Source organism: Protopterus annectens, chromosome 13.part0 (genome assembly GCF_019279795.1).
Source record: "Protopterus annectens isolate FY-2018-M chromosome 13.part0, PAN1.0, whole genome shotgun sequence".
NCBI lineage: Eukaryota > Metazoa > Chordata > Ceratodontiformes > Protopteridae > Protopterus > Protopterus annectens.
In genome coordinates this window covers 936,319,602-936,340,402 of record NC_056747.1, presented here as the reverse complement: position 1 = coordinate 936,340,402, position 20,801 = coordinate 936,319,602, and the positions used below count along the sequence as shown (strand labels likewise).

The following is a 20,801-nucleotide window of genomic DNA, read 5'->3' as shown; positions in this document are numbered from 1 at the left end:
ACTTCTGTGGAGAAAGAGCGTCTTGTGGCAGAGGGGGGAACTCAAGTGGAAGATGCGGCCCTCATGGCAAAGGTGGCCCACAGTATCAGGGCTTCAGAGTTTTATTCTTGCATACGCCCTTTCAACATCTCTGAAGGGTTGCCGCAACTGCTGCACTCTGGAGGCAGTCAGAAGATGTCTGTGTCTGCACCTGTAAGCCTGGATTGCCATTAACAAAGATTCCTGGCTGCAGAATATCATATCCAGAGGCTATTGTATACCATTTTCACTTTTTCTTCCCAAATGCAGCATAAAATTACCTGACATTCCACCCAGTCCGAAGAAAGCCACAGCTACAGAAATAAAAAAAAAGCTGTTAGAAAAAGGTAATCCAACCAGTTCCACCAGACCAGCAAGGTCTGCAACTTATTCCAGGTTCATTTTGGTGCCAAAAAAAGACCGGGGACCTCAGACTAATTTTGGATCTAGCAATTTAAATCAGTTTGTGAAACACTCAAAGTTCCTGATGGTCACAGCTGTGTCCATTCTGTCTTTTTTACGGAAGGACAGTTGGATGTGCTCTATAGATCTCCAAGATGCATACCATCATATCAAGATACATAGGCACTACAGGAGATGGCTTTGCTTCCAAATAGGAAACCGTTACTACCAGTTCAGAACTCTGCCTGTGGTCTCACCACAGCTCCCTCCAGGTGTTCGCAAAGTGTATGGCAGTGGTTGCAGCTCACCTGAGACTGCAAGGACTCCAGGTGTTTCTGTATCTAGAGGACTGGCTGCTATTTGCTTCCACCAAGCCTGTATTAATTCAAGCCAGAGATCACTTGCTCGATCTTTGTTCATAGCTGGGAATCCCCATAAACCATTCTAAATCTCAACTTTGTCTAGTACAAACTGTGGAGTTCATAGGAGACCGTCCAAACACAAAGTCACAAGTGCCAAGTCTACTTCAAATAAGATTGGAGACTTTAAGGAAATACCCATTAGACATCCTTACTCTTCATCTCTAGCCAAATCAGTCTTGCAACTGTTAGGTTCCATGGCAGCCTCCATAGTTCTAGTTCCTGTGGCATGTTTTCACATGAGAACGCTCCTGTAGACCTTAGCAGTACAACGTTCAGTAAGATTTCAGCCATTGTTGACTCCCAGTTGCATCACAGCCATTTACAGATGACACATAACATGATGGATTCATGCAGAGGAAGTCTCCCAAGGCCGCCCCTTCATACTTCATTCCCCCAAGGCCACAGTGACTACAGATGCGTCCCAGTTGGGGTGGGGGTCATTATTTGGGAAGAACAGTACAAGACGCATGGTGTCAGACTGAGGCTAGTCTGCATCAATGTCCTAGAAATGAGAGCAGTCCTATATGTGTTGCAGGCATTTCTAGATGTTCTCCCCCTAGGGATGGCTACAACTCAGACGGACAATATATCTGTAGTCTGATACATCAACAAACATGAGGGAACCAGATCTGACCCACTTTGCAGAGAGACAATAAGTGTGTGACAACGTGCTGCCTCTTCAATCACTTTCTCTTGGCAATGCCTATTCTGGGGAAATCCAGCATACTAGTGGACAAACTGAGCAGGTCCATTTTACTTCCTTACAAGTGGCCTCTCATTCAGTCAGTGACAGACATTATCTTTTGCCAATAGGGTCCACTATGCTGCGACCTTTTTGCTTCTCCCCTCAGTACCAAGTGCAATAGGTACTTTTCCCTGATGCCCCTGGAGGGGGGAGTCACAGAGAGATCCTCTAGTTCACAATTGGCCCTCCAGTCTACTATATGCCATTCCTCCCACTTCTCTTTTATCTAAATTTATTCAGAAAGCCTGTAAACAGACCAAGTTGGTCCTCATTGCCCCATTCTGGTCTCAGCAGGTATGGTTCCCCTTCCTTTGGCCTCACCTTCTCCCTCCCTGGGTGTCTGATCCTCTTCAGGACCTTCTGTTTCATCCTTCCAGACTGCTTCACTCAGACATGTTATCCCTCAAATTGACCACATGGTTTCTCCACTTCCATCGATGGCAAGAACTTCCACCCTTGTTCACCACATCCTTATGTCATCCCAAAAAGCTTCCACTAGGAAATGTTAAAGTAAATGGAAAGATTCTCTATCTTCTTAATTTTCTAACCTCTGTTTTCAACAAAGGAGCTAGTTATTCAACTGTTAAAGTGCTGCCATTTCAGATTTTCACCTGGGTGTAGTTTGTTCATCCCTTGTTTCCTTAAAATTGTGCAAAGCCTTCCTTAAAGGTGCCCTACTGCTTTACCCCCCAGTAAAAGATCTTGTACCTCCATGGGATCTTACTTTAGTTCTTCAGGCCCTCACTCATCCCTCCTTTGAATCATCAGCAGAAACGGAATTAAAATGTTTGTCCTGGAAAACACTTTCTAGTTGCCATTTCCTCAGCTAGATGGGTGTCCGAACTCCAAGCACTCTGTTCTCAACCACCTTACCTGATTTTTCACAAAGACAGGGTTTCTCTTCAGACTAACTCTTCCTTTCTACCCAAATGCTGTTAGAAACTAGCTTCAACCAGTCAATCAGCCTACCAGTCTTCTTTCCAAAATTCTCAAACAAAGGTAAATGCTTGCTTAATTTACTAGATGTTCATAGACAGTTCTAATTTTACATTCACAGGACTAAAGATTTGAGGAAGTAAGCACAACTATTTGTATCCTCTTCTAAAGCAAAATTGGGCACAACAGTGTCAAAAGTGACTCTAGCCAGGTGGCTCACCGATTGCATTACTTTTATATACAGAAACAAATGCCTGTCATTACCTAAACATCCTAAAACACACTGCACCAGGTCTATGGCCACATCATCTGCTTTTTGGTGTAAAGCATCTGTAGATATTATCTGTACAACTGCCACATGGTCCAGTGTTCATACCTTTATAGGTCATTAAAAGTGGGCTATATTTCAAGGAGTAAGGCAGCTTTTGGTTGTGCGGTACTTCAGAATATCCTTCCTTGATGACCACCCAAGATTACTCTAGCTGGGGACTCTATCCCATCAGATGGGTAACGGGAAGAAAAAGACATCAAACATTATAGTTATGTACTCACCATAAATCTGCATCTATGTTGTCTTGTTTTCATCCTTCGTCAACTTCTCAAAAACTTTTCCCACCTTCCCTTTTTGTCTGGACTCTGATGTGACCTGCGGGATATTCCTAACTAGTTTATGTTTTGTGGACTCCAGAGTTTCCCTTCCTGGATTTCTTCCCTATTTTCCCACTTTTTCACTTTTTGGATTACTTAACTCAGAAATTTCTATTGGCAACCTTTTTCCATTTTGGGATTGTGATTGACTAAATTGAGGGCAAACTCAATCTGAGGTAACTCATGAATAGTTAGAGGGTTATGGGTAAGGGGAGGAGCTCAAGCTGTGGGATCTAAAGTCTGTCAAGTGGCCAAGGACAGATTCAAGGGTCAGATCCGAAACCCATCAGCTGAGGAAGGATGAAAACAGACAACACAAATGCAGAGTTGTGGTGAGTACATAACCATAATTTTAAACAAGCAATACCAGCTTAAGTTCTGTTTTCTTATTTTTAATAAGAATGCAAAGTTATCTATGGCACAGATCTTGCATGTGAATTATTAGAATAGGCTATTATCAAACTTCTTTTCTTGATATCAAGAGTAATCATTCCTGTAGAATTAGTCTTCCCTTTTTTGGGTTATATATGTATATGCATTTATTTTACTGATTTATTCTACACTGAATCCTACAGTATACTTTCAAAACTGTCAACACGATAAAAACAATTGCATTCTAACTGTCGATGAAGATCAGACTTTTCAATACATAACACTGCATTTCAGTTATGCTACATTTTCTTGATCACATCAAGCAGACCTCAGGATTGAACCTAATTTGCTAAAATTTTCCACCACACAGCACATCCCTGAAAACTGATCCTGTAGTTAGGGATCTGGGAACCTATGTCAAAAATGAACTCTCCTTGGATCACCACATTTCCACTGTTTGGAAGTCCTTTTTCATCGCACAGCTTGTATCTAAAGATATTGCATCCAGAGCTAGGGATGTAATTGTTCCCTATAGTCTGTACTTAAGTTGATCATTAAGCATTGTGGTGGTTCCAGTTTTTTGCAAGTGTTTGGACAGGTACATACCAAAGGGGCATTGAGTATAATGACCCTTTTGGTGTGTACCTGTCCAAACACTTTACAAGACTGAAACAACCACACTGCTTTTTCATTAGAAATGAAGGCCTAACTTGCATAAGCTATGCAGACTGTCTCAAAGTCTTATCCCTTTTTTCAGTATCTTACAGGCTACTGACAAGTGACGTCAGCCTCACATATAGAGCTTCAACAGACCTTGGTCTGTCAAACCTATTATACATTCGCAAGTGCAAAGGTTTCATAAACACTAATTCAAGGGGTCTCTATTGCTTTTGCAAAAGAAATAGAACATGTTGGAAGGATAGATTTGTATCACTGAGAATGCTGCTTCCTTGGAACTGTCTTCCACTCCACATAAAGCAAAGTACTTCTCTTACACTATTCAGTTGCAATTTACATGAATGAACACCCCTGTGTGGACAGCAGAATCATGTATTTGTCCCAGTGTATCCTTGTTTGGCCCATCTCTGAGTTACTTTCCACCTTAGGTCAATTTAAAACTAGACTCTGACAACATTTGTCACTTAACTGACTATGTCACTGTATCAAGCCTGGCTAACTCTCTCTAGAATGTGTAAAAATCTGTTAACCAACTTACTGTGTAATATAATTTAATCCTGATTTACGCTCGGGATTAACTCTAACCTGTGGAACTTGTTTAACTTGCTTAGCTATGTTTGTTTGTGTCTTTCGGCTTTTCCCGGTTAGGGGTCGCCACAGCGGAACTCCAGTCCGCTAATGATTGGCAGTAAAGTTTTACGTGCTGGCTTGCCGGGCCTAACGCAAACCTTCAACGAAGGGATGCCCGTTCACGCATGTCGCCACACAGAAGACGCTCTGAGAATCGAACGGGCAACGTCTAACTGTGAGGCGACAACTTGCTTAGCTATGTAATCTCTGTAAATAGTCTGTTTGTATAATGTAATGCTGTATCTGCTTACCCTTGGAGCTTTTCTCCTCGGGACTCCGCTGAAAATGGACATGCATCCAGTCGGACTATCCCGGTCAACAAATGTAAAATAAAATAAATAAATTTACATGCAAAATATAGGGGCTGAAACTACCATGAGAATGTAAGACTAGTAGTCTTAACTTGTTCATTCCAATGGAACTCAGTAAGTTTGCACTGTAACTTCCTAAGGATAGAACCTAAGCCTTTTGGCAGAATCAAATTATGTCCTCACATTTCAAACAAATGTTCACATCTCTGGAACCACAGTAGTTATGAAAGAAGTATCAATGGTAAACTCTTCAGAACAGACTATTTTTATAGTGGTAGTATTCTTTAGGTTCTAGTTCATAAACAGAATTTTTTAAGTCACAGTAAACATTGTAACAATTACATTTGTAATATTTTGTAAATTTGAAATATCTCCGCAACCACTCAGGTTACACACATACTGTCAGCAGCATTTTATTCATCTAGCTGACAGTTACATATGAGGCTAAGGAGTTCTGTGTTACTTATTTTTTTGAGGTACTTAGAAAAATTTTTTATCTATATAAATGAATATTGTAAAAACAACAGTTAATATCTCTTTACCTGCACTAGACATATATCAAATATTAATGCAGTTGAGTTTGCCATTGTGTAAGCTTTAAGATGAAATCTTTAAAAACCTTGTACATAGCATGGTTTTGGAATTATTGATGCAAATATGAAAAAGCATTATTTGACATCTTAAAAGAAAGCTGTGCCTTTAAATTTTTATAGCAATTGTACATGAATGTTTTTTATTGGTAGACATTTAATTGATTGCATTTTAAATATTTGAGATGCTGCTGATTTTTTGTATGGTCTGAAGAAGTCATTTTATCGCGAAAGCTCTCACCTGTGTTTGAATAAAAGTCTATTTGGATTGTACACTGCTCTTTGCCATCTGCTTTTTATTGGTTTGCTGTGGTCTACATTTTTTGTTCATACTACTTGGTTTGTGGCTGAGCACAGCTTTACAGTCAGCAAGACTTGTTATACCAAATTAGTATGAAGGAAATTCTACACTATCTTTTTCAAGTTTGTTTTTACAGTATTAATACTATTCAGTTTTGCATGAGAGGTGGGAAGTCTGACTTTAAAACACTTATTTCAATTAGTATTTAAAAATATGCAGTAAAATGTTTTATATAAAAAAATAATAGAAAAAAATTTGTAGTTTTGTCTTTTAGTTTGTGGAGTGTTAACATTTTTGGCAGTTCTTGGTCGCTATATTCCAGGGCTTCTGCTGTCCTATCTTCTGTGTAAGTACATATATTTCTATACATTTATTAAAACTGTAAAGCTGATTATACATATAATGTTTTAGCTCTGATTTTTGTTGTCTCTTTTTAGTACTTCTGGTCCTTCTGTTGCCTTTGGCAGTGTATCACAAACTCGGACAACGACTTTATTCTAAGCTGGAACCAACCCTGTTGAGACTAGATTTCAGTGTTAAAGGGTATATGATGTCTAAACAGAAAGAACGGCAAAGTAAGTATAAGTTATATGTATTTAATATTATTATAACAAAATACTTTAAATTTACATCACTGCTGTCCAAGTATATATTTTTTTGTAATTCAAAGTGTTGTTTATAATAATACAAGGAATATTACAACTACGCATTACTGAACAATATAATATGACCTTAGATTACGAGTAGCATTTATTACATATACTGTAAGTATGTTGACACCTTAGATATCTTTTTGGAGGATTGATATTCTGAGATAAACACACAATGTGTGGGTTTGACATGAATGTGATAAAATGAAAACTTTTACATAAACTAAAGGCTACAGGCTGCGCTAAACGTTATAAAAAAACATGTTGGCAGAATGTGTACATTAATAAAAAAAATTGTACATCTAAGTATTAAAGTGTTGCCTAAAGCTTGCAGGAAATATCTGAAGTAGAAGGCAGTATTGTCTGGTTAAGATAATAGGCTGCAGTAATGAAGACCTAGGTTTGGATGTAGTGTGCTGTCACTTTTTATACTGCATTACTTTAATAAGTCACAACTTCCTATGCTCCTGATTTCTTCTGGAAATGAGCAACTCTAGTGGACACAGTGGAATGGGCAGCATAGACTGTCATGGTAGTGGGTTTCTGTTTGTACACTTTTTTTCTTCAGTTTTCATGATTTTTGAGTTTCTAACTCATTGTGCTAATTTAGAGAACATTGCTGTTATTGGATGTATCTGTTACTTTTACAACTTTAGTCTTTGGACTCTGACAGTTGTTACCATTACTAGGGACCCAAAACATTGACTTTTGTATGTGTAAGTATTGGACATAACTTCACAGTTAATGCTGTACCTTATTTGCTTGTTGAGGTTTCTTCCAGTTTTAGTAGGTTGTTCCAATTTCAGCACATTGTCAGAATGCTGTGTGTTCCATCCATTAACACTTACAAGTCGCAGGCAACTCCTGTAGTGACCCAGTAAACAGCCACTGCCATCCATATAGTTTACTAGGTAAGGGGGGGTGGAAATAGATTGCCAGGCCTTTCTTTTGTATCATTTGCATGCACTTGCCCCTACAGACAATTTAGAAGTCCCTGTCTACCTATAACATGTCTTCAGAATGCGGGAGGAAACCAGAGAACCTGAAAAAAAAACCCAGAAGAACACTGCTTCCAGTTGAGCCTCAACTCATATTCTCATCATGGCATGTCAAATTCTGATTAAATATTTGGGGTGGTTTAGAAACAGTAGTAAGCAACTAGAAAATGTACAAATTTACTTGGCTCATTTGTGGCACATTAATAATGGTGTCATTCAGCACATTTGTGGATCATTTATTTATTTTAATACCGAATCCATCCCTAGTTACCAATTTATTCCACATTGTATCTTTTTCCCCAAATAAACCCTCATTTATTCTTATTTTGACTACGTTTTATATACTCTAGCCTTTAATACCCCTATTCCTTACATTCCCGAGATGATACCAGGATAGCCTACCTATCTTCTTTTATAGAAAATACTTCTCTCCTTAGCTATCCTCTTCCAGATTTCAGAATCTACCATCACTGGATCTTCTGTTGTCCTGCAACTTCTTGTTTCCTTCTTCATTGCTACTTCCCCACTACCTGACATCTGTAAAATGCAGATTTCTATATTTAATTATGCTACTCTTCAGCTTATCATCTAGTCTTTTCCTCCTACTGTGCCATCTTTCTTCTTGTCATGACTCAGTAATATGTCTCAAAATCTCTCCAGCTCTGTCCCAACCATCTATTTATATTTCCTCTTTACACACTCCACACATTACACCAAACCTATTTAATCTTGCCCCTCACTTTTATTCCAAATATAGGCTGATTAATTGCACTTCAACTCCAATTAAAACAAAATTAAGTGCAAGAATCCTTTCCAAAAAAACATGTATAATTCCCAATATACAAAAATCTTTCTAGGAAGAGATGTACAACTTAACCCTGGCCTTCTGTAACCAAAAAACAGCCAGTCCCCAACCCGGTGATCTGATTTTTGCTCCAATAAATGTTACAAATATGTGAAATAAAACTGCTGAACTACATGCCTGGATTACCCAACATAAGCCTTATGCCCTCGCTATAACTGAAACTTGGCTTAAACCCAGTGTAAATGACTCTGATGATGTCCTTCATGGATGCATCTGCAGTCATAACAACTGGGTTGTCCTGTCGTCAGGCAGCCCTTCAGTCGGCCGGATTCCAAAGTCCGGGTCCAGCTAAAGGCATCAGGGGACTCTTTCTTGCCTCAGCGATGTGTCAAAAAGTTAATAATTGTTTAACCTGTGGGAAACAAATACCATAAAGGATCCCCTGTACCTTACTGTCTGCCTTGTTTAGGCCCAGCCCACGACGTAGCAGCCTGTTCGCCTGTGCTTCTTTCAACCGAGTTTGCTGAACAGCCAAACTGCTAAAAAAAACTGATCAAAATACAGCAGAATCTATCACTACCACTGAGGCCCCTGCTACTTCTCTTGAATCGGCCTCAATTTTATCCACTACGGTGGTTGCCACTGACTTATCAGACACCATTCAGCAGCCATGTCCATTAAGGCCTTTGCCAGGGCCAAAGCAGCCAAAACTACTAGAACAGTGCCTGCTAAACCCCCCAACCCCCCTCTTCTAGTTCACAAATGCTTACTCTGGCAGAAGATTTAATTTCATTAATTAGGGATCTCAATCTCACCCAGACAGGGCCTCTCAGCCCCAGAGAAGAGACCTAGGGCAGAGCCCCTGAGCCTGTGTCCTCTGATGATTCTGCTGATGAATCAGACATAACAGACCAGCCAGAGGCTCCTTTCTCCAATTTTGAAGACTCAGATGCTGAAGAATCCATTCCAGCTGCCTCCCACCAGAAGAATTTTCCTTTGGGGAAACCTTACATGCCATGCGAGAGCAGTTCCAATGGCAGCAGCAGGATTACTCAGACACCAGAAAAGACTTAGAACCTTTCTGCACCTTCCACAACACAGGCCCTTAGCTATACCTCCTGTGCTCTCTGTAGTGGATGATGCCTTCAATGATGTCTGCTCTGCACCAGATTCTTTACCTCCAGCCCCTGCCAAACCAGACAGATTTTACAGGGTACCAGACACTCATCACCACCTTTACAAGGCCCCACTTGCAGACCCGAAACTATATCCCAGGGTCCCACCACAGCTAAAACCCTATTCCTTCTGAAAGGGAAGCCAGGTCTTTAGACAGATGGGGCAAAAAGGTTTACACTTCAGCTAGTCTCTCAGCTAGAGCTTTAAACTGTCAGTTTCACATGATACAATACCAAGAGTTTATGCTTGATCTGTTAACAAAAAGCTATCCTCTGATGAATCAATTGATAAGAAATATGTATTAGAAATGGTAAATAACATACAACAGGTTAGTAACCATTCCTTAAAATGTGGCTATGATGCACTGGAGGCTTCATTTAGATCAGCCATGACTGGCACAGTGATAAGAAGGCATGCATGGCTAAAGGAACAAGCTTTACCGGATCATGTTAAAGCTAAGTTATTAGATGCTCCTATGGATAAGACCAGCTTGTTTGGTACACCTGCCCAGCAGGTAATGAAGAAAATGGAAGAAAAGGCAAAATCTGTTCAAACGGTTAAAGATTTCTTGCAGGTCCAACCCCAAGGTTTAGCAGGAACTGGCCTGCCAAAATTGGTCCTTTCCTGACTCCACAAGATCCCAAAGGGGCAGGAATAACGCTCCAGAGGCAGAAACCAATCCAGAGGAGGTGCCTACAGAGGGCGACAGTGGCAAGGTAACAACAGAGGCACAGACACAACCACTGCCACTACAACAACACAGCCACAGTGACTTAACTCTAAATCCGCCTACCAGGGAACAAATAGCAGCTCCATTAGGCGGCAAATTAACATTATTTTCAAAGAACTGGCACTATATCACAAAAGACAAGTGGATTTTACAAACCATAGATCAAGGTTACCGGTTCCACTTCCACACTTTACCAGTCAAAAGAGGAATGCCAAATCTACCTCCAAATCAAAAAACAGAGGCTCTACAACAGATAATGCAGTTAGCAAACATGAGAGCTGTGGAAAGAGTGCCAACAACAGAACAAGGAAAGGGATTCTACTCAAGACTATTCCTAGTTCCAAGAAAGGAAAAAGTTGGAGACCTATTCTCGACCTGTCCACCTTAAATACATACATCATTGTCCCAAAATTCAAAATGCTGACCCTACAGCAACTTCTTCCCATGCTGGGCAAGGAGTGTTGGCTGGTAACTCTAGATCTCAAGGAGGCATACCTGACCAATCTGCAGAAGATACCTCAGATTTCTTGCAGGATCAGAGCATTATCAATTCTCAGCATTGCCCTTTGGCTTATCTACTGCACCCAGAGTATTCACAAAATGCCTGGCATCAGTAATCGCCCACTGCAGACTACAGGAATTCAAATTTACCCATACCTGGACGACTGCCTGCTACAAGGGACAACAAAAGCAAGCTGACAACAGATTTACAAAGGGTCATTTACTTGCTACAAGCACTGGGATACACAGTCAATTTACAAAAATCAAGGCTGATCCCATCCCAGACAAGGACATTCTGACACAGTAAAACAAATGGCTTTCCTAACTGCAGAAAAACAAAGAGAACTCCTCTTTACTTCTTGGCACTACAAAACAGAACAAGTTAACAGCAAGAAAAGTACTGCAGGCCTTGGGCTTCATGGCATCATGCATAATCTTGGTTCCACTTGCCGGACTACATATGAGAAAACTACAGTGGTACCTAAAGAATTTATGGTCCCAACACAGGCACAGCCTAGAAACAGAAATTCCACTAATTCCATGCTTAAAACAGGAGTTCCTATGGTGGGCTCAAGCATGCCAGTCAAACCCAGGGCTACCCTTTAGATGTCAAGCAAGCCAGACCATCACAACAGACGCTTTCAGACCTAGGATGGGGGCCCACATGCTGGACAAATGCGTGTAAGGATTGTGATCAACTTCACCTGCACATCAACCTAAAAGAAATGCTGGCAGTAAAACTGGCAATCCAAAACTTCAGACCATTTCTCAAAGAGGGCCAGTTGATGATAAGGACAGACAACACCACAGTCATGTGGTACATCAACAAACAGGGAGGCACTCATTCATACCCCCATATGCAGAATGACTTTGGAGCTGTGGAACCTGGCACTCAGCTACAACATCCAGTTACAGGCAATATTTGTAAAATACTCTAGCAGACATATTAAGCAGAACCACATCGGATGCCCACGAATGGATGCTACACCCGGACATCTTCAAGACCATCTCAAAGAAATGGGGAATGCCTCAGATGGATCTATTTGCTTCCCCTCTCAATCACCAGCACAAAAAGTTCTGCACAAGGACATTCCACCCACTAGCATGGAAAGTGGATTCGCTCTCCTTCAGCTGGAAAGGCCTAACAGCATATGCATTCCCACCTCTTCCCTTGATACACAAGGTATTACTAAAAATCAAGGAAGAACGTCCAAGGATAATCCTAATAGCTCCAAACTGGCCAAGACAACACTGGTACCCACTGCTGAGGAGCATGTCTCAGAACAATATGTGGCCAATACCCTGATGCCTTTGATGTTAACTCAGAACAACTACAGCATCATGCATCCAAACCTAAAACGTTGCAACTGACTGCATGGAACATCACATAGCAGCAGCTAATCCAGAACTTTCCCAAAGAGTTAAAGACATTATTCTTGAAGCCCGCAGACCTTCAACAAGAAGGAACTATGCAGGAAAATGGAAAAGGTTTGTCATTTGGAGTACTGAAAGAGGAAAAGATGTGTCAAACATAGATATGCCTAACATTCTGGAGTATCTGGCAGAACTTCTACATTCAGGCCTGTCCTACTCCTCCATCAAGATACATGCATCAGCTATATCAGCAGAATACAGCTTTGATCCACCTGTTTTTCACACCCATTACTCAGACAGTTCCTCAGAGGAATCAAGAATGTAAAACCTCCAAGGAAACCACCATTACCAGCTTGGGACTTGAACTTTGTGCTAGAAAAGTTGACACTATCACCCTTTGAGCCAGCAGCAACAGCAGACCTACAGCATCTATCGGAAAACCACCTTCCTACTGGCAATAACCTCAGCCAGGAGGGTTTCTGAACTCCAGGCCCTAATGGCAGTACAACCCTTCCTAATCTTCCATCCAGATAGAGTGTCCATGAGGACTAATCCTACATTTATGCCTAAGGTGGTATCCAGAGTGTCTTTAAACCAGGCAATCCACCTACCTACCTTCTTTCCCAACCCACAAAACAGAGGGAAAGAATACTGCATACCTTGGATGTACATAGACAGCTACGCTACTACCTGGACAGAACAAAAAGTAGCAGAAAAACTGATCAGCTTTTTGTAGCCTATGCAACAGGAAGGGAAGGAAAAGCTATTTCCAAACAGACAATCTCCAAATGGATAGGAAATTGCATACGATTCTGTTACTCCTTCCATGGAAAACCAATTCCACAGAACATAAGACCTCATTCTACAAGGGCAACAGCCACTACCACAGCCGGCAACCAAAGACATTATTGAGGCGGCTACTTGGACCTCCGTGCATACATTTGCCAAGCATTATAATTTGCCTCTATATTCCAGATCCCGAGCAGGGTTTGCCACTGCTGTACTGCAAGGGATCCTAAACACACCATAATCTAGTTTCTTCCTCCTCCCTAGTTGGCTATGGTATTCTACCCAGTTGTTATGACTGCAGATGCATCCATGAAGGACATAGTACAGTTTTGTACCTACCATAAATGTAGATGTCCGAACTGGATAGCATCTGCAGTCACCTCCTTCCCTCTGTGGTACTCCTAGGGTGTTTACCCTCCTAATAGCTAGCTGGTGGGGAGTCTTTTATGGTGTATTTGTTGTATATATGTACATACATGCTTATTTTTGTGTTTACCACTATCTTTTGGAAACATTGGCATTTATCCAAAATTTTTAGCCTACAAGAGGGCTACTGGCATCTGGGGCAAGAAACACTGAGGAAAATGGCGCGGCTGATGCCTTTATACCCGAAGACCAACAGAGATGACGCCGGGTGAAGTGCGACATCAGCCGACCCGGACTTTGGAATCCGGCCGACTGAAGGGCTGCCTGACGACAGGACAACCCAGTTGTTATGACTGCAGATGCTATCCAGTTCGGACATCTACATTTATGGTAGGTACAAAACTGTACTTTATACTTCCTGGCTATATCATCATCTGTAATGACTGTATAAAGAGGAATGGTGATGGTATTACTTCAATATTTCCCAAAACCTACCACATTTCCCCTGACAGCAAACCAATACAAGCATTCAGTTCAGCAGAGCTTGTTATTGGTTATCTCAAAGTAAACAGTTATAAACAAATGTTTATTACTGTCCCTTGTATCTTTCCTGACAACAATACAGTTATACTGGAAGATTTATTTATTTATTTATTTAACATTTGTTAAAAGGGAAAGTCCGACTTGGAACAAAGCCAGTTTTCAGCGGAGGCCCGGGGAGAAAGGCTCCAGATATCCTACATTGCATGTTTGTAACATTTCCACAAGAAAAAAATATTTCTAGGTGATGTGACTATCAAATGGTTGGACATAAACTGTAACTCCCCTACATCTGGCATGAACATTTATGGATGTCCTTCAAGGATACATCTGCAGTCCTAACATATGGGTTGTCCTGCCTCAGGCAGCCCTTCGGTCGGCCGGATTCCAAAGTCTGGGTCCGGCCTCGGCTGATGTCGCACTTCACCCGACGTCATAGCTGCTGTGTATTGGGTATAAAGGCATCAGCCTACGCCATTTTCCCCAGTCTTTCTTGCCGCGTGGTGCCCGAAGCAGAAGCTGTTCGCAAGTGCCAGTCGATCAGATCCAGAGATTTCTACTACCGAAGACTTCTAAAAAGCTAAGTACCCCGTTGGGGACTCTTTCTTGCCTCAGCCGATGTCAGAAAAAGTAAATAATTGTTTAACTTGTGGGAAACAAATACCTCATAAGGATTTCCACTCTTACTGCCTTCCTTGCTTAGGCCCAGACCACGACGTATCAGCTTGTCTAGCCTGTGCTTCCTTCAACCGACGGACACTTAGACGTCGGTCGGAGTTTGCAGAGGAGTTTTTTGGTCCCGCTTTTGCTTACAAAATGCCGTCTGAGATTCCGACTTCTCAATTAGCTAAAAAGCGTAAGGAAAAGGACCGACACTCGCAGCCCGCGGTTTCGGCTGAAACCACGGTTAAGCCAACCGCGAGTGTCTTGGTTTTGGCTGAAACCGAGTCCTCGGTTCTTCCTTCGGCCGAAAGCATGCCTCCGATAGCCGAGGCCTCACAGAGCATGCCTGAATTTGCTACTGAAATTTCCCCTGCTGTAGCAGGCACCCAGGACTTATCAGATACTATTCCTTTAGACATATCTACTCCTGCACGTGGAACTGCTAGGCCCCCTGCATCTATGTCTATCAAGGCCTTTTCTAGGGCTAAAGCAGCTAAATCTTCTAAGGCCTTGCCTGCTAAACCCCCCTCACACAGGCCTACCTCTAGTTCCCAAATGCTCAGCCTGGCTGAGGATCTCATTTCTTTGATCAGGGGATCCCAGCCTCACCCAGACAGGGCCTCGCAACCTCCTCCAGAGAAGAGGCCTAGAACTGAGCCCCCAGATCCTGTTTCTACAGACTATTCCTCGGATGATTCAGAAAACTCAGACCCTCCAGAAGGCCCATATTCTCCTTATGAGGATTCTGATGCAGAAGACTCCATTCCTTCCGCCTCTCCTCCTGAAGAATTTTCTTTTGGGGAAACCTTACATGCTATGAGAGAGCATTTTCAATGGCAGGGCCAGGATTTTTCAGATTCAAGGAAAAGACTAAGGACCTTTTTACATTTACCACAGCATAGGCCTCTAGCCATTCCTCCAGTACTAACAGTTGTAGATGATGCATATAATGATGCCTGTACTGCCCCTGACTCTCTTCCTCCGGCCCCTGCCAAGCCCGACAGATATTACAGGGTCCCGGACACACACTTTCACTTGTATAAGGCTCCTATTGCAGATCCTGAAACCATTTCACAGGGCCCCAAAGCTGTAGCAGCTGCCTCTGCCAAAAACCCCCTCCCCTCTGAAAGAGAATCTAGAGCATTAGAGAGATGGGGTAAAAAAGTTTATACTTCTGCTACTCTTTCGGCCAGGGCCTTAAACTGTCAATTCCACATGATTCAGTATCAGGAATTTTTGTTAGACCAGCTAAATAAAAAACTGTCCTCTCCTGAACCTATAGACCGTAAGTCCCTTCAGGATTTGGTACATAACACTCAGCAGGTCAGTAATCATTCCTTAAAATGCGGCTATGATGCACTGGAGGCTTCCTTTAGATCAGCTATGACTGGAACAGTGATTAGAAGGCATGCCTGGTTAAAAGAGCAATCCTTACCAGACCATGTTAAGTCAAAGCTCCTAGATGCTCCTATGGAGAAACAAAGCTTGTTTGGCTCCCCTGCACAGCAAGTGCTAAAGAAGGTGGAAGAAAAAGCAAAATCTGTCCAAACAGTCAAGGATTTCTTACAGGTCCAACCTCCGAGGTTTAGTAGAAATTGGCCTTCGAAGAATTGGTCCTTTCCAGACACCTCCAGAGCACAGAGAGGCAGAAATAGGCGCCCAAGAGGCAGAGGTCAATCCAGAGGTGCCTACAGGGGACGTCAGTGGCAGCCTAACAACCAGAGAAGTACTGCCACAGATTCAGCTACGACCACTTCCACAGGACAGACACAATGACTTGGCTCTGATACCGCCTACCAGGGAACAACTGGAAGCACCCTTGGGCGGAAAGTTAGCCTTATTTTCCGTAAACTGGCATTACATTACAGGAGACAAATGGATTCTACAGACATTAGACAAAGGCTACAGGTTTCACTTCCACACTCTACCAAAAAAGAGAGGAATGCCAAACCTACCACCAAACCAAAAAACAAACGCTCTAGGACAAATCAACCACCTACTAAGGATGAGAGCTATAGAAAAGGTACCGCCTATGGAACAAGGACAAGGATTTTACTCCAGACTTTTCCTGGTACCAAGGAAAGAAAATCAATGGAGGCCTATTCTCGACCTGTCCGCTCTGAACACATATCTCATTGTTCCAAAATTCAAAATGCTGACCCTACAGCAACTTCTTCCCATGCTGGGCAAGGAGTCTTGGCTGGTGACTCTAGATCTCAAGGAGGCATACCTGCACGTCCCTATACGACCAGATTGCAGAAGATACCTCAGATTTCTTGCAGGATCAGAGCATTATCAATTCTCAGCATTGCCCTTTGGCTTATCTACTGCCCAGAGTATTCACGAAATGCCTGGCATCAGTAATTGCTCATTGCAGGCTTCAGGGAATTCAGATTTATCCATACCTGGACGACTGCCTAATACAAGCGGACAACAAGACCAAATTAACAAAAGATTTGGAAAAGGTTATACAACTACTGCAAGCCCTGGGATACACAGTCAACATGAAAAAGTCAAGGCTGGTACCATCCCAAAGGATAACATTCTTGGGTGCAGAACTGGACACATCAAATCAGATGGCATTTCTCACAACAGAAAAACAAAAGCAACTACCACTCTATTTCATGGCATTAACAACACAGATCCAGCTTACAGCAAGGAAAGTCCTGCAAGCCCTGGGTTACATGGCATCCTGCATAATATTGATTCCGCATGCCAGGCTGCATATGAGAAAGTTGCAATGGTACCTAAGGAATGTATGGTCTCAACACAAGCACAGTCTAGAAGCCCAGATTCCAATAATTCCATGCCTGAAACAAGAATTCCTGTGGTGGGCTCAGGCATGTCAGTTAAACAGAGGACTGCCTTTCCACAAACCTCATCCAAGCCAGACCATCACCACGGACACCTCAGACCTAGGCTGGGGGGCACACATGGTGGACAAGTGTATACAAGGCCTATGGACACAAGACCAGCTGAATCTACACATAAATCAAAAGGAGATGCTGGCAGTGAAACAGGCAATCCAGACATTCAGACCTTTTCTTCAACAGGGTCACTTGCTGATAAGGACGGACAACACCACAGTCATGTGGTATATCAACAAACAGGGAGGTACACACTCATATCCTCTATGCCGGATGGCAATGGACCTGTGGAATGTGGCCCTGAACCTCAACATTCAGCTCCAGGCCAAATTTGTGCCAGGAAAAGAAAATTCACTAGCAGACATCTTAAGCAGAACTACCACGGATGCCCACGAATGGATGCTGCATCCAGACATCTTCAAAACCATTACAAAGAAATGGGGACTACCAGAAATAGACCTGTCCGCATCCCCACACAACCACCAATTGAGGAAATTCTGCACAAGGACATACCACCCACTTGCTTGGAAGGTGGACTCCCTATCCTTCAGTTGGGAAAACCTGACAGCATATGCATTCCCACCTCTTCCTTTGATGCGCAAAGTGCTACTGAAGATCAAAGAGGATCACCCAAGGATAATCCTGATAGCTCCAGACTGGCCGAGGCAGCATTGGTACCCGCTACTGAGGAGTATGCCTCGGACACACGCATGGCCTCTACCTCTATGTCCTTTACTTCTAACACAGAACAACTACAAGATCCTACATCCAAACTTGAAAACACTACAGCTAGCTGCTTGGAATATTACATAAAACAAAATAACCCAGACTTATCTCAGAGGGTTAAAGACATTATCCTGGAGGCTCGCAGACCCTCCACAAGGAAGACTTATTCAGCCAAATGGAAAAGATACCTCATTTGGAGTGCAGCAAAAGGAGAAAATGTATCATTAGCAAACATAGCTAACATCCTGGAATACTTAGCAGAACTTTTCCACAATGGCCTGTCTTACTCCTCCATTAAGATTCATGCATCAGCAATTTCAGCAGAATACAACATGGATCCTCCAGTCTTCTCTCATCCTCTACTCAGGCAGTTTCTGAGAGGAATTAAAATGTAAAGCCTCCAAGGAAGCCACCTTTGCCTACATGGGACCTTAACTTTGTGCTGGAAAAGTTAACACTTCCCCCTTTTGAACCAGCAGCAACAGCAGAATTACAGTTCTTATCTTGGAAAACTGCTTTCCTGCTTGCAATCACTTCAGCAAGAAGGGTTTCTGAATTACAGGCATTAATGGCAGTACAGCCCTTCCTTATCTTCCGTCAGGATAGAGTGTCCTTGAGAACTAACCCTACTTTTATGCCAAAAGTGGTCTCCAGAGTATCATTGAACCAAGCAATCCACCTACCAACATTCTTCCCCAACCCACAGAACAGGGGGGAAAGACTACTACATACCTTGGATGTGCACAGGCAATTACGCTACTATCTGGACAGAACTAAGACCAACAGAAAAACTGACCAGCTTCTGGTAGCATATGCAACAGGAAGGGAAGGAAAAGCAATTTCAAAACAGACAATCTCAAAATGGATAGGAAATTGCATTAGATTTTGTTACTCTTTTCATGGAAAGACAACTCCAGAAAACATCAGACCTCACTCCACAAGGGCTACAGCCACTACTACAGCTTTCCTTCGAGGAGTGGCTACCAAAGACATTTTAGAAGCTGCTACTTGGAGCTCCGTGCATACATTTGCCAAGCATTATAATCTTCCTTTATACTCCAGATCCCGAGCAGGTTTTGCAACTGCTGTTTTGCAAGGGATCTTAACTACACCATCATTATCTTAGTGCCTCCTCCCCCAGTTTGGCTATGGTATTCTACCCATATGTTAGGACTGCAGATGCATCCTTGAAGGACATAGTACAGTTTTGTACCTACCATAAATGTAGATGTCCGAGAGGTATGCATCTGCAGTCAGGATTACCTGCCCTCCTTCCCCTCTGTGGTACTCCTAGGGTATTTGCCCATCTTGTAGCTAGCTGGGGGAATCTATTATGGTGCATTTGTTTGTATATATGTATATACATTCTTATATTGTTTGCTCTCTACTGTTTGGAATCATTTGCATTTATCCAAATTTAGCCTTCCTAGAGGGCACCTGGCATCTGGGGCAAGAAACACTGAGGAAAATGGCGTCGGCTGATGCCTTTATACCCAATACACAGCAGCTATGACGTCGGGTGAAGTGCGACATCAGCCGAGGCCGGACCCAGACTTTGGAATCCGGCCGACCGAAGGGCTGCCTGAGGCAGGGCAACCCATATGTTAGGACTGCAGATGCATACCTCTCGGACATCTACATTTATGGTAGGTACAAAACTGTACTTTTCACAACTAATTAATAGCCCCATACATTATAGCAAGACATCAGATTCTCTGCTGGATCCTAGTGTCAGACCCTAGCAAATACTTCATCACAGGTACAATGTGATACTCTGCCAGTGATCACCTCCCAGTCTATAAGACTAGACATCTCACACATCCAGTTAAACAGAATATTTATAAAACACTACCTAACCTTTCTAAGTTTAACCCAGAAATGTTAATTACTACACTAGCTTCTGTTAACTGGAACTTCCTAAAAATCTTCCCCTTAGACAATGCTGTAATTGAATTTAATACAACTTTTCTAAATATCCTAAATAACTTTGCACCTCCTAGAAGGAAGAGACTTAATGCAATTTGGTTATCCAGAAAGAGTAGAATGCTAATGCAGGATAGAGAAAAAACATGAAAAGGACGGCAAAAATGTAAAACACTTCAATATCTTGAAAGCTTCAGAATGCTTCGCAATAGTAAAAAAAAGCAAATAAATGAAGACAAAAACTATGCTGTAATAATTTTCAGAATAATACTAAACATAATTCTAAAAATGTCAGACATCCATTAAAGAAATCTTACACCTCAGCCAAAAATTCAGCCCAAGCCCCAATCCCGATAACTCACCTCCCAAAACTGCAGTACAGTTTAGCTCTTTTTTTATAGATAGTATAGCATCTTTAACCAAGGATTATTCAACATCTAATCTCAACCCTGCCCAACTGTCGCATGTCACCACATCCACTTTCACCTTCAAACCTGTGTCCACATCCTATATAAAACTACTTTTAAACAAACTTAAACTGTGTTCTTCAGCTTTTGACCTTCCAGGTGAGTACCTAAAAATAGCCAACAGCATTGCCTATCCTGTCTCAATCCTTATAAATAGGTCAGTCTGAGAATCC

General features: G+C 42.1%; 1 protein-coding gene across 1 annotated transcript in view; it reads left to right on the top strand.

Moving 5' to 3' along the window:
* Positions 1-20,801, top strand: part of RETREG3 (reticulophagy regulator family member 3) — a 552,961-nt gene that overhangs the window by 183,335 nt on the left and 348,825 nt on the right. Inside the window, exons 5-6 of the mRNA XM_044054705.1 lie at positions 6,315-6,399; positions 6,491-6,628. Of these exons, the coding sequence (XP_043910640.1) occupies positions 6,315-6,399; positions 6,491-6,628 (223 nt within the window). The remainder of the gene's footprint in view (positions 1-6,314; positions 6,400-6,490; positions 6,629-20,801) is intronic.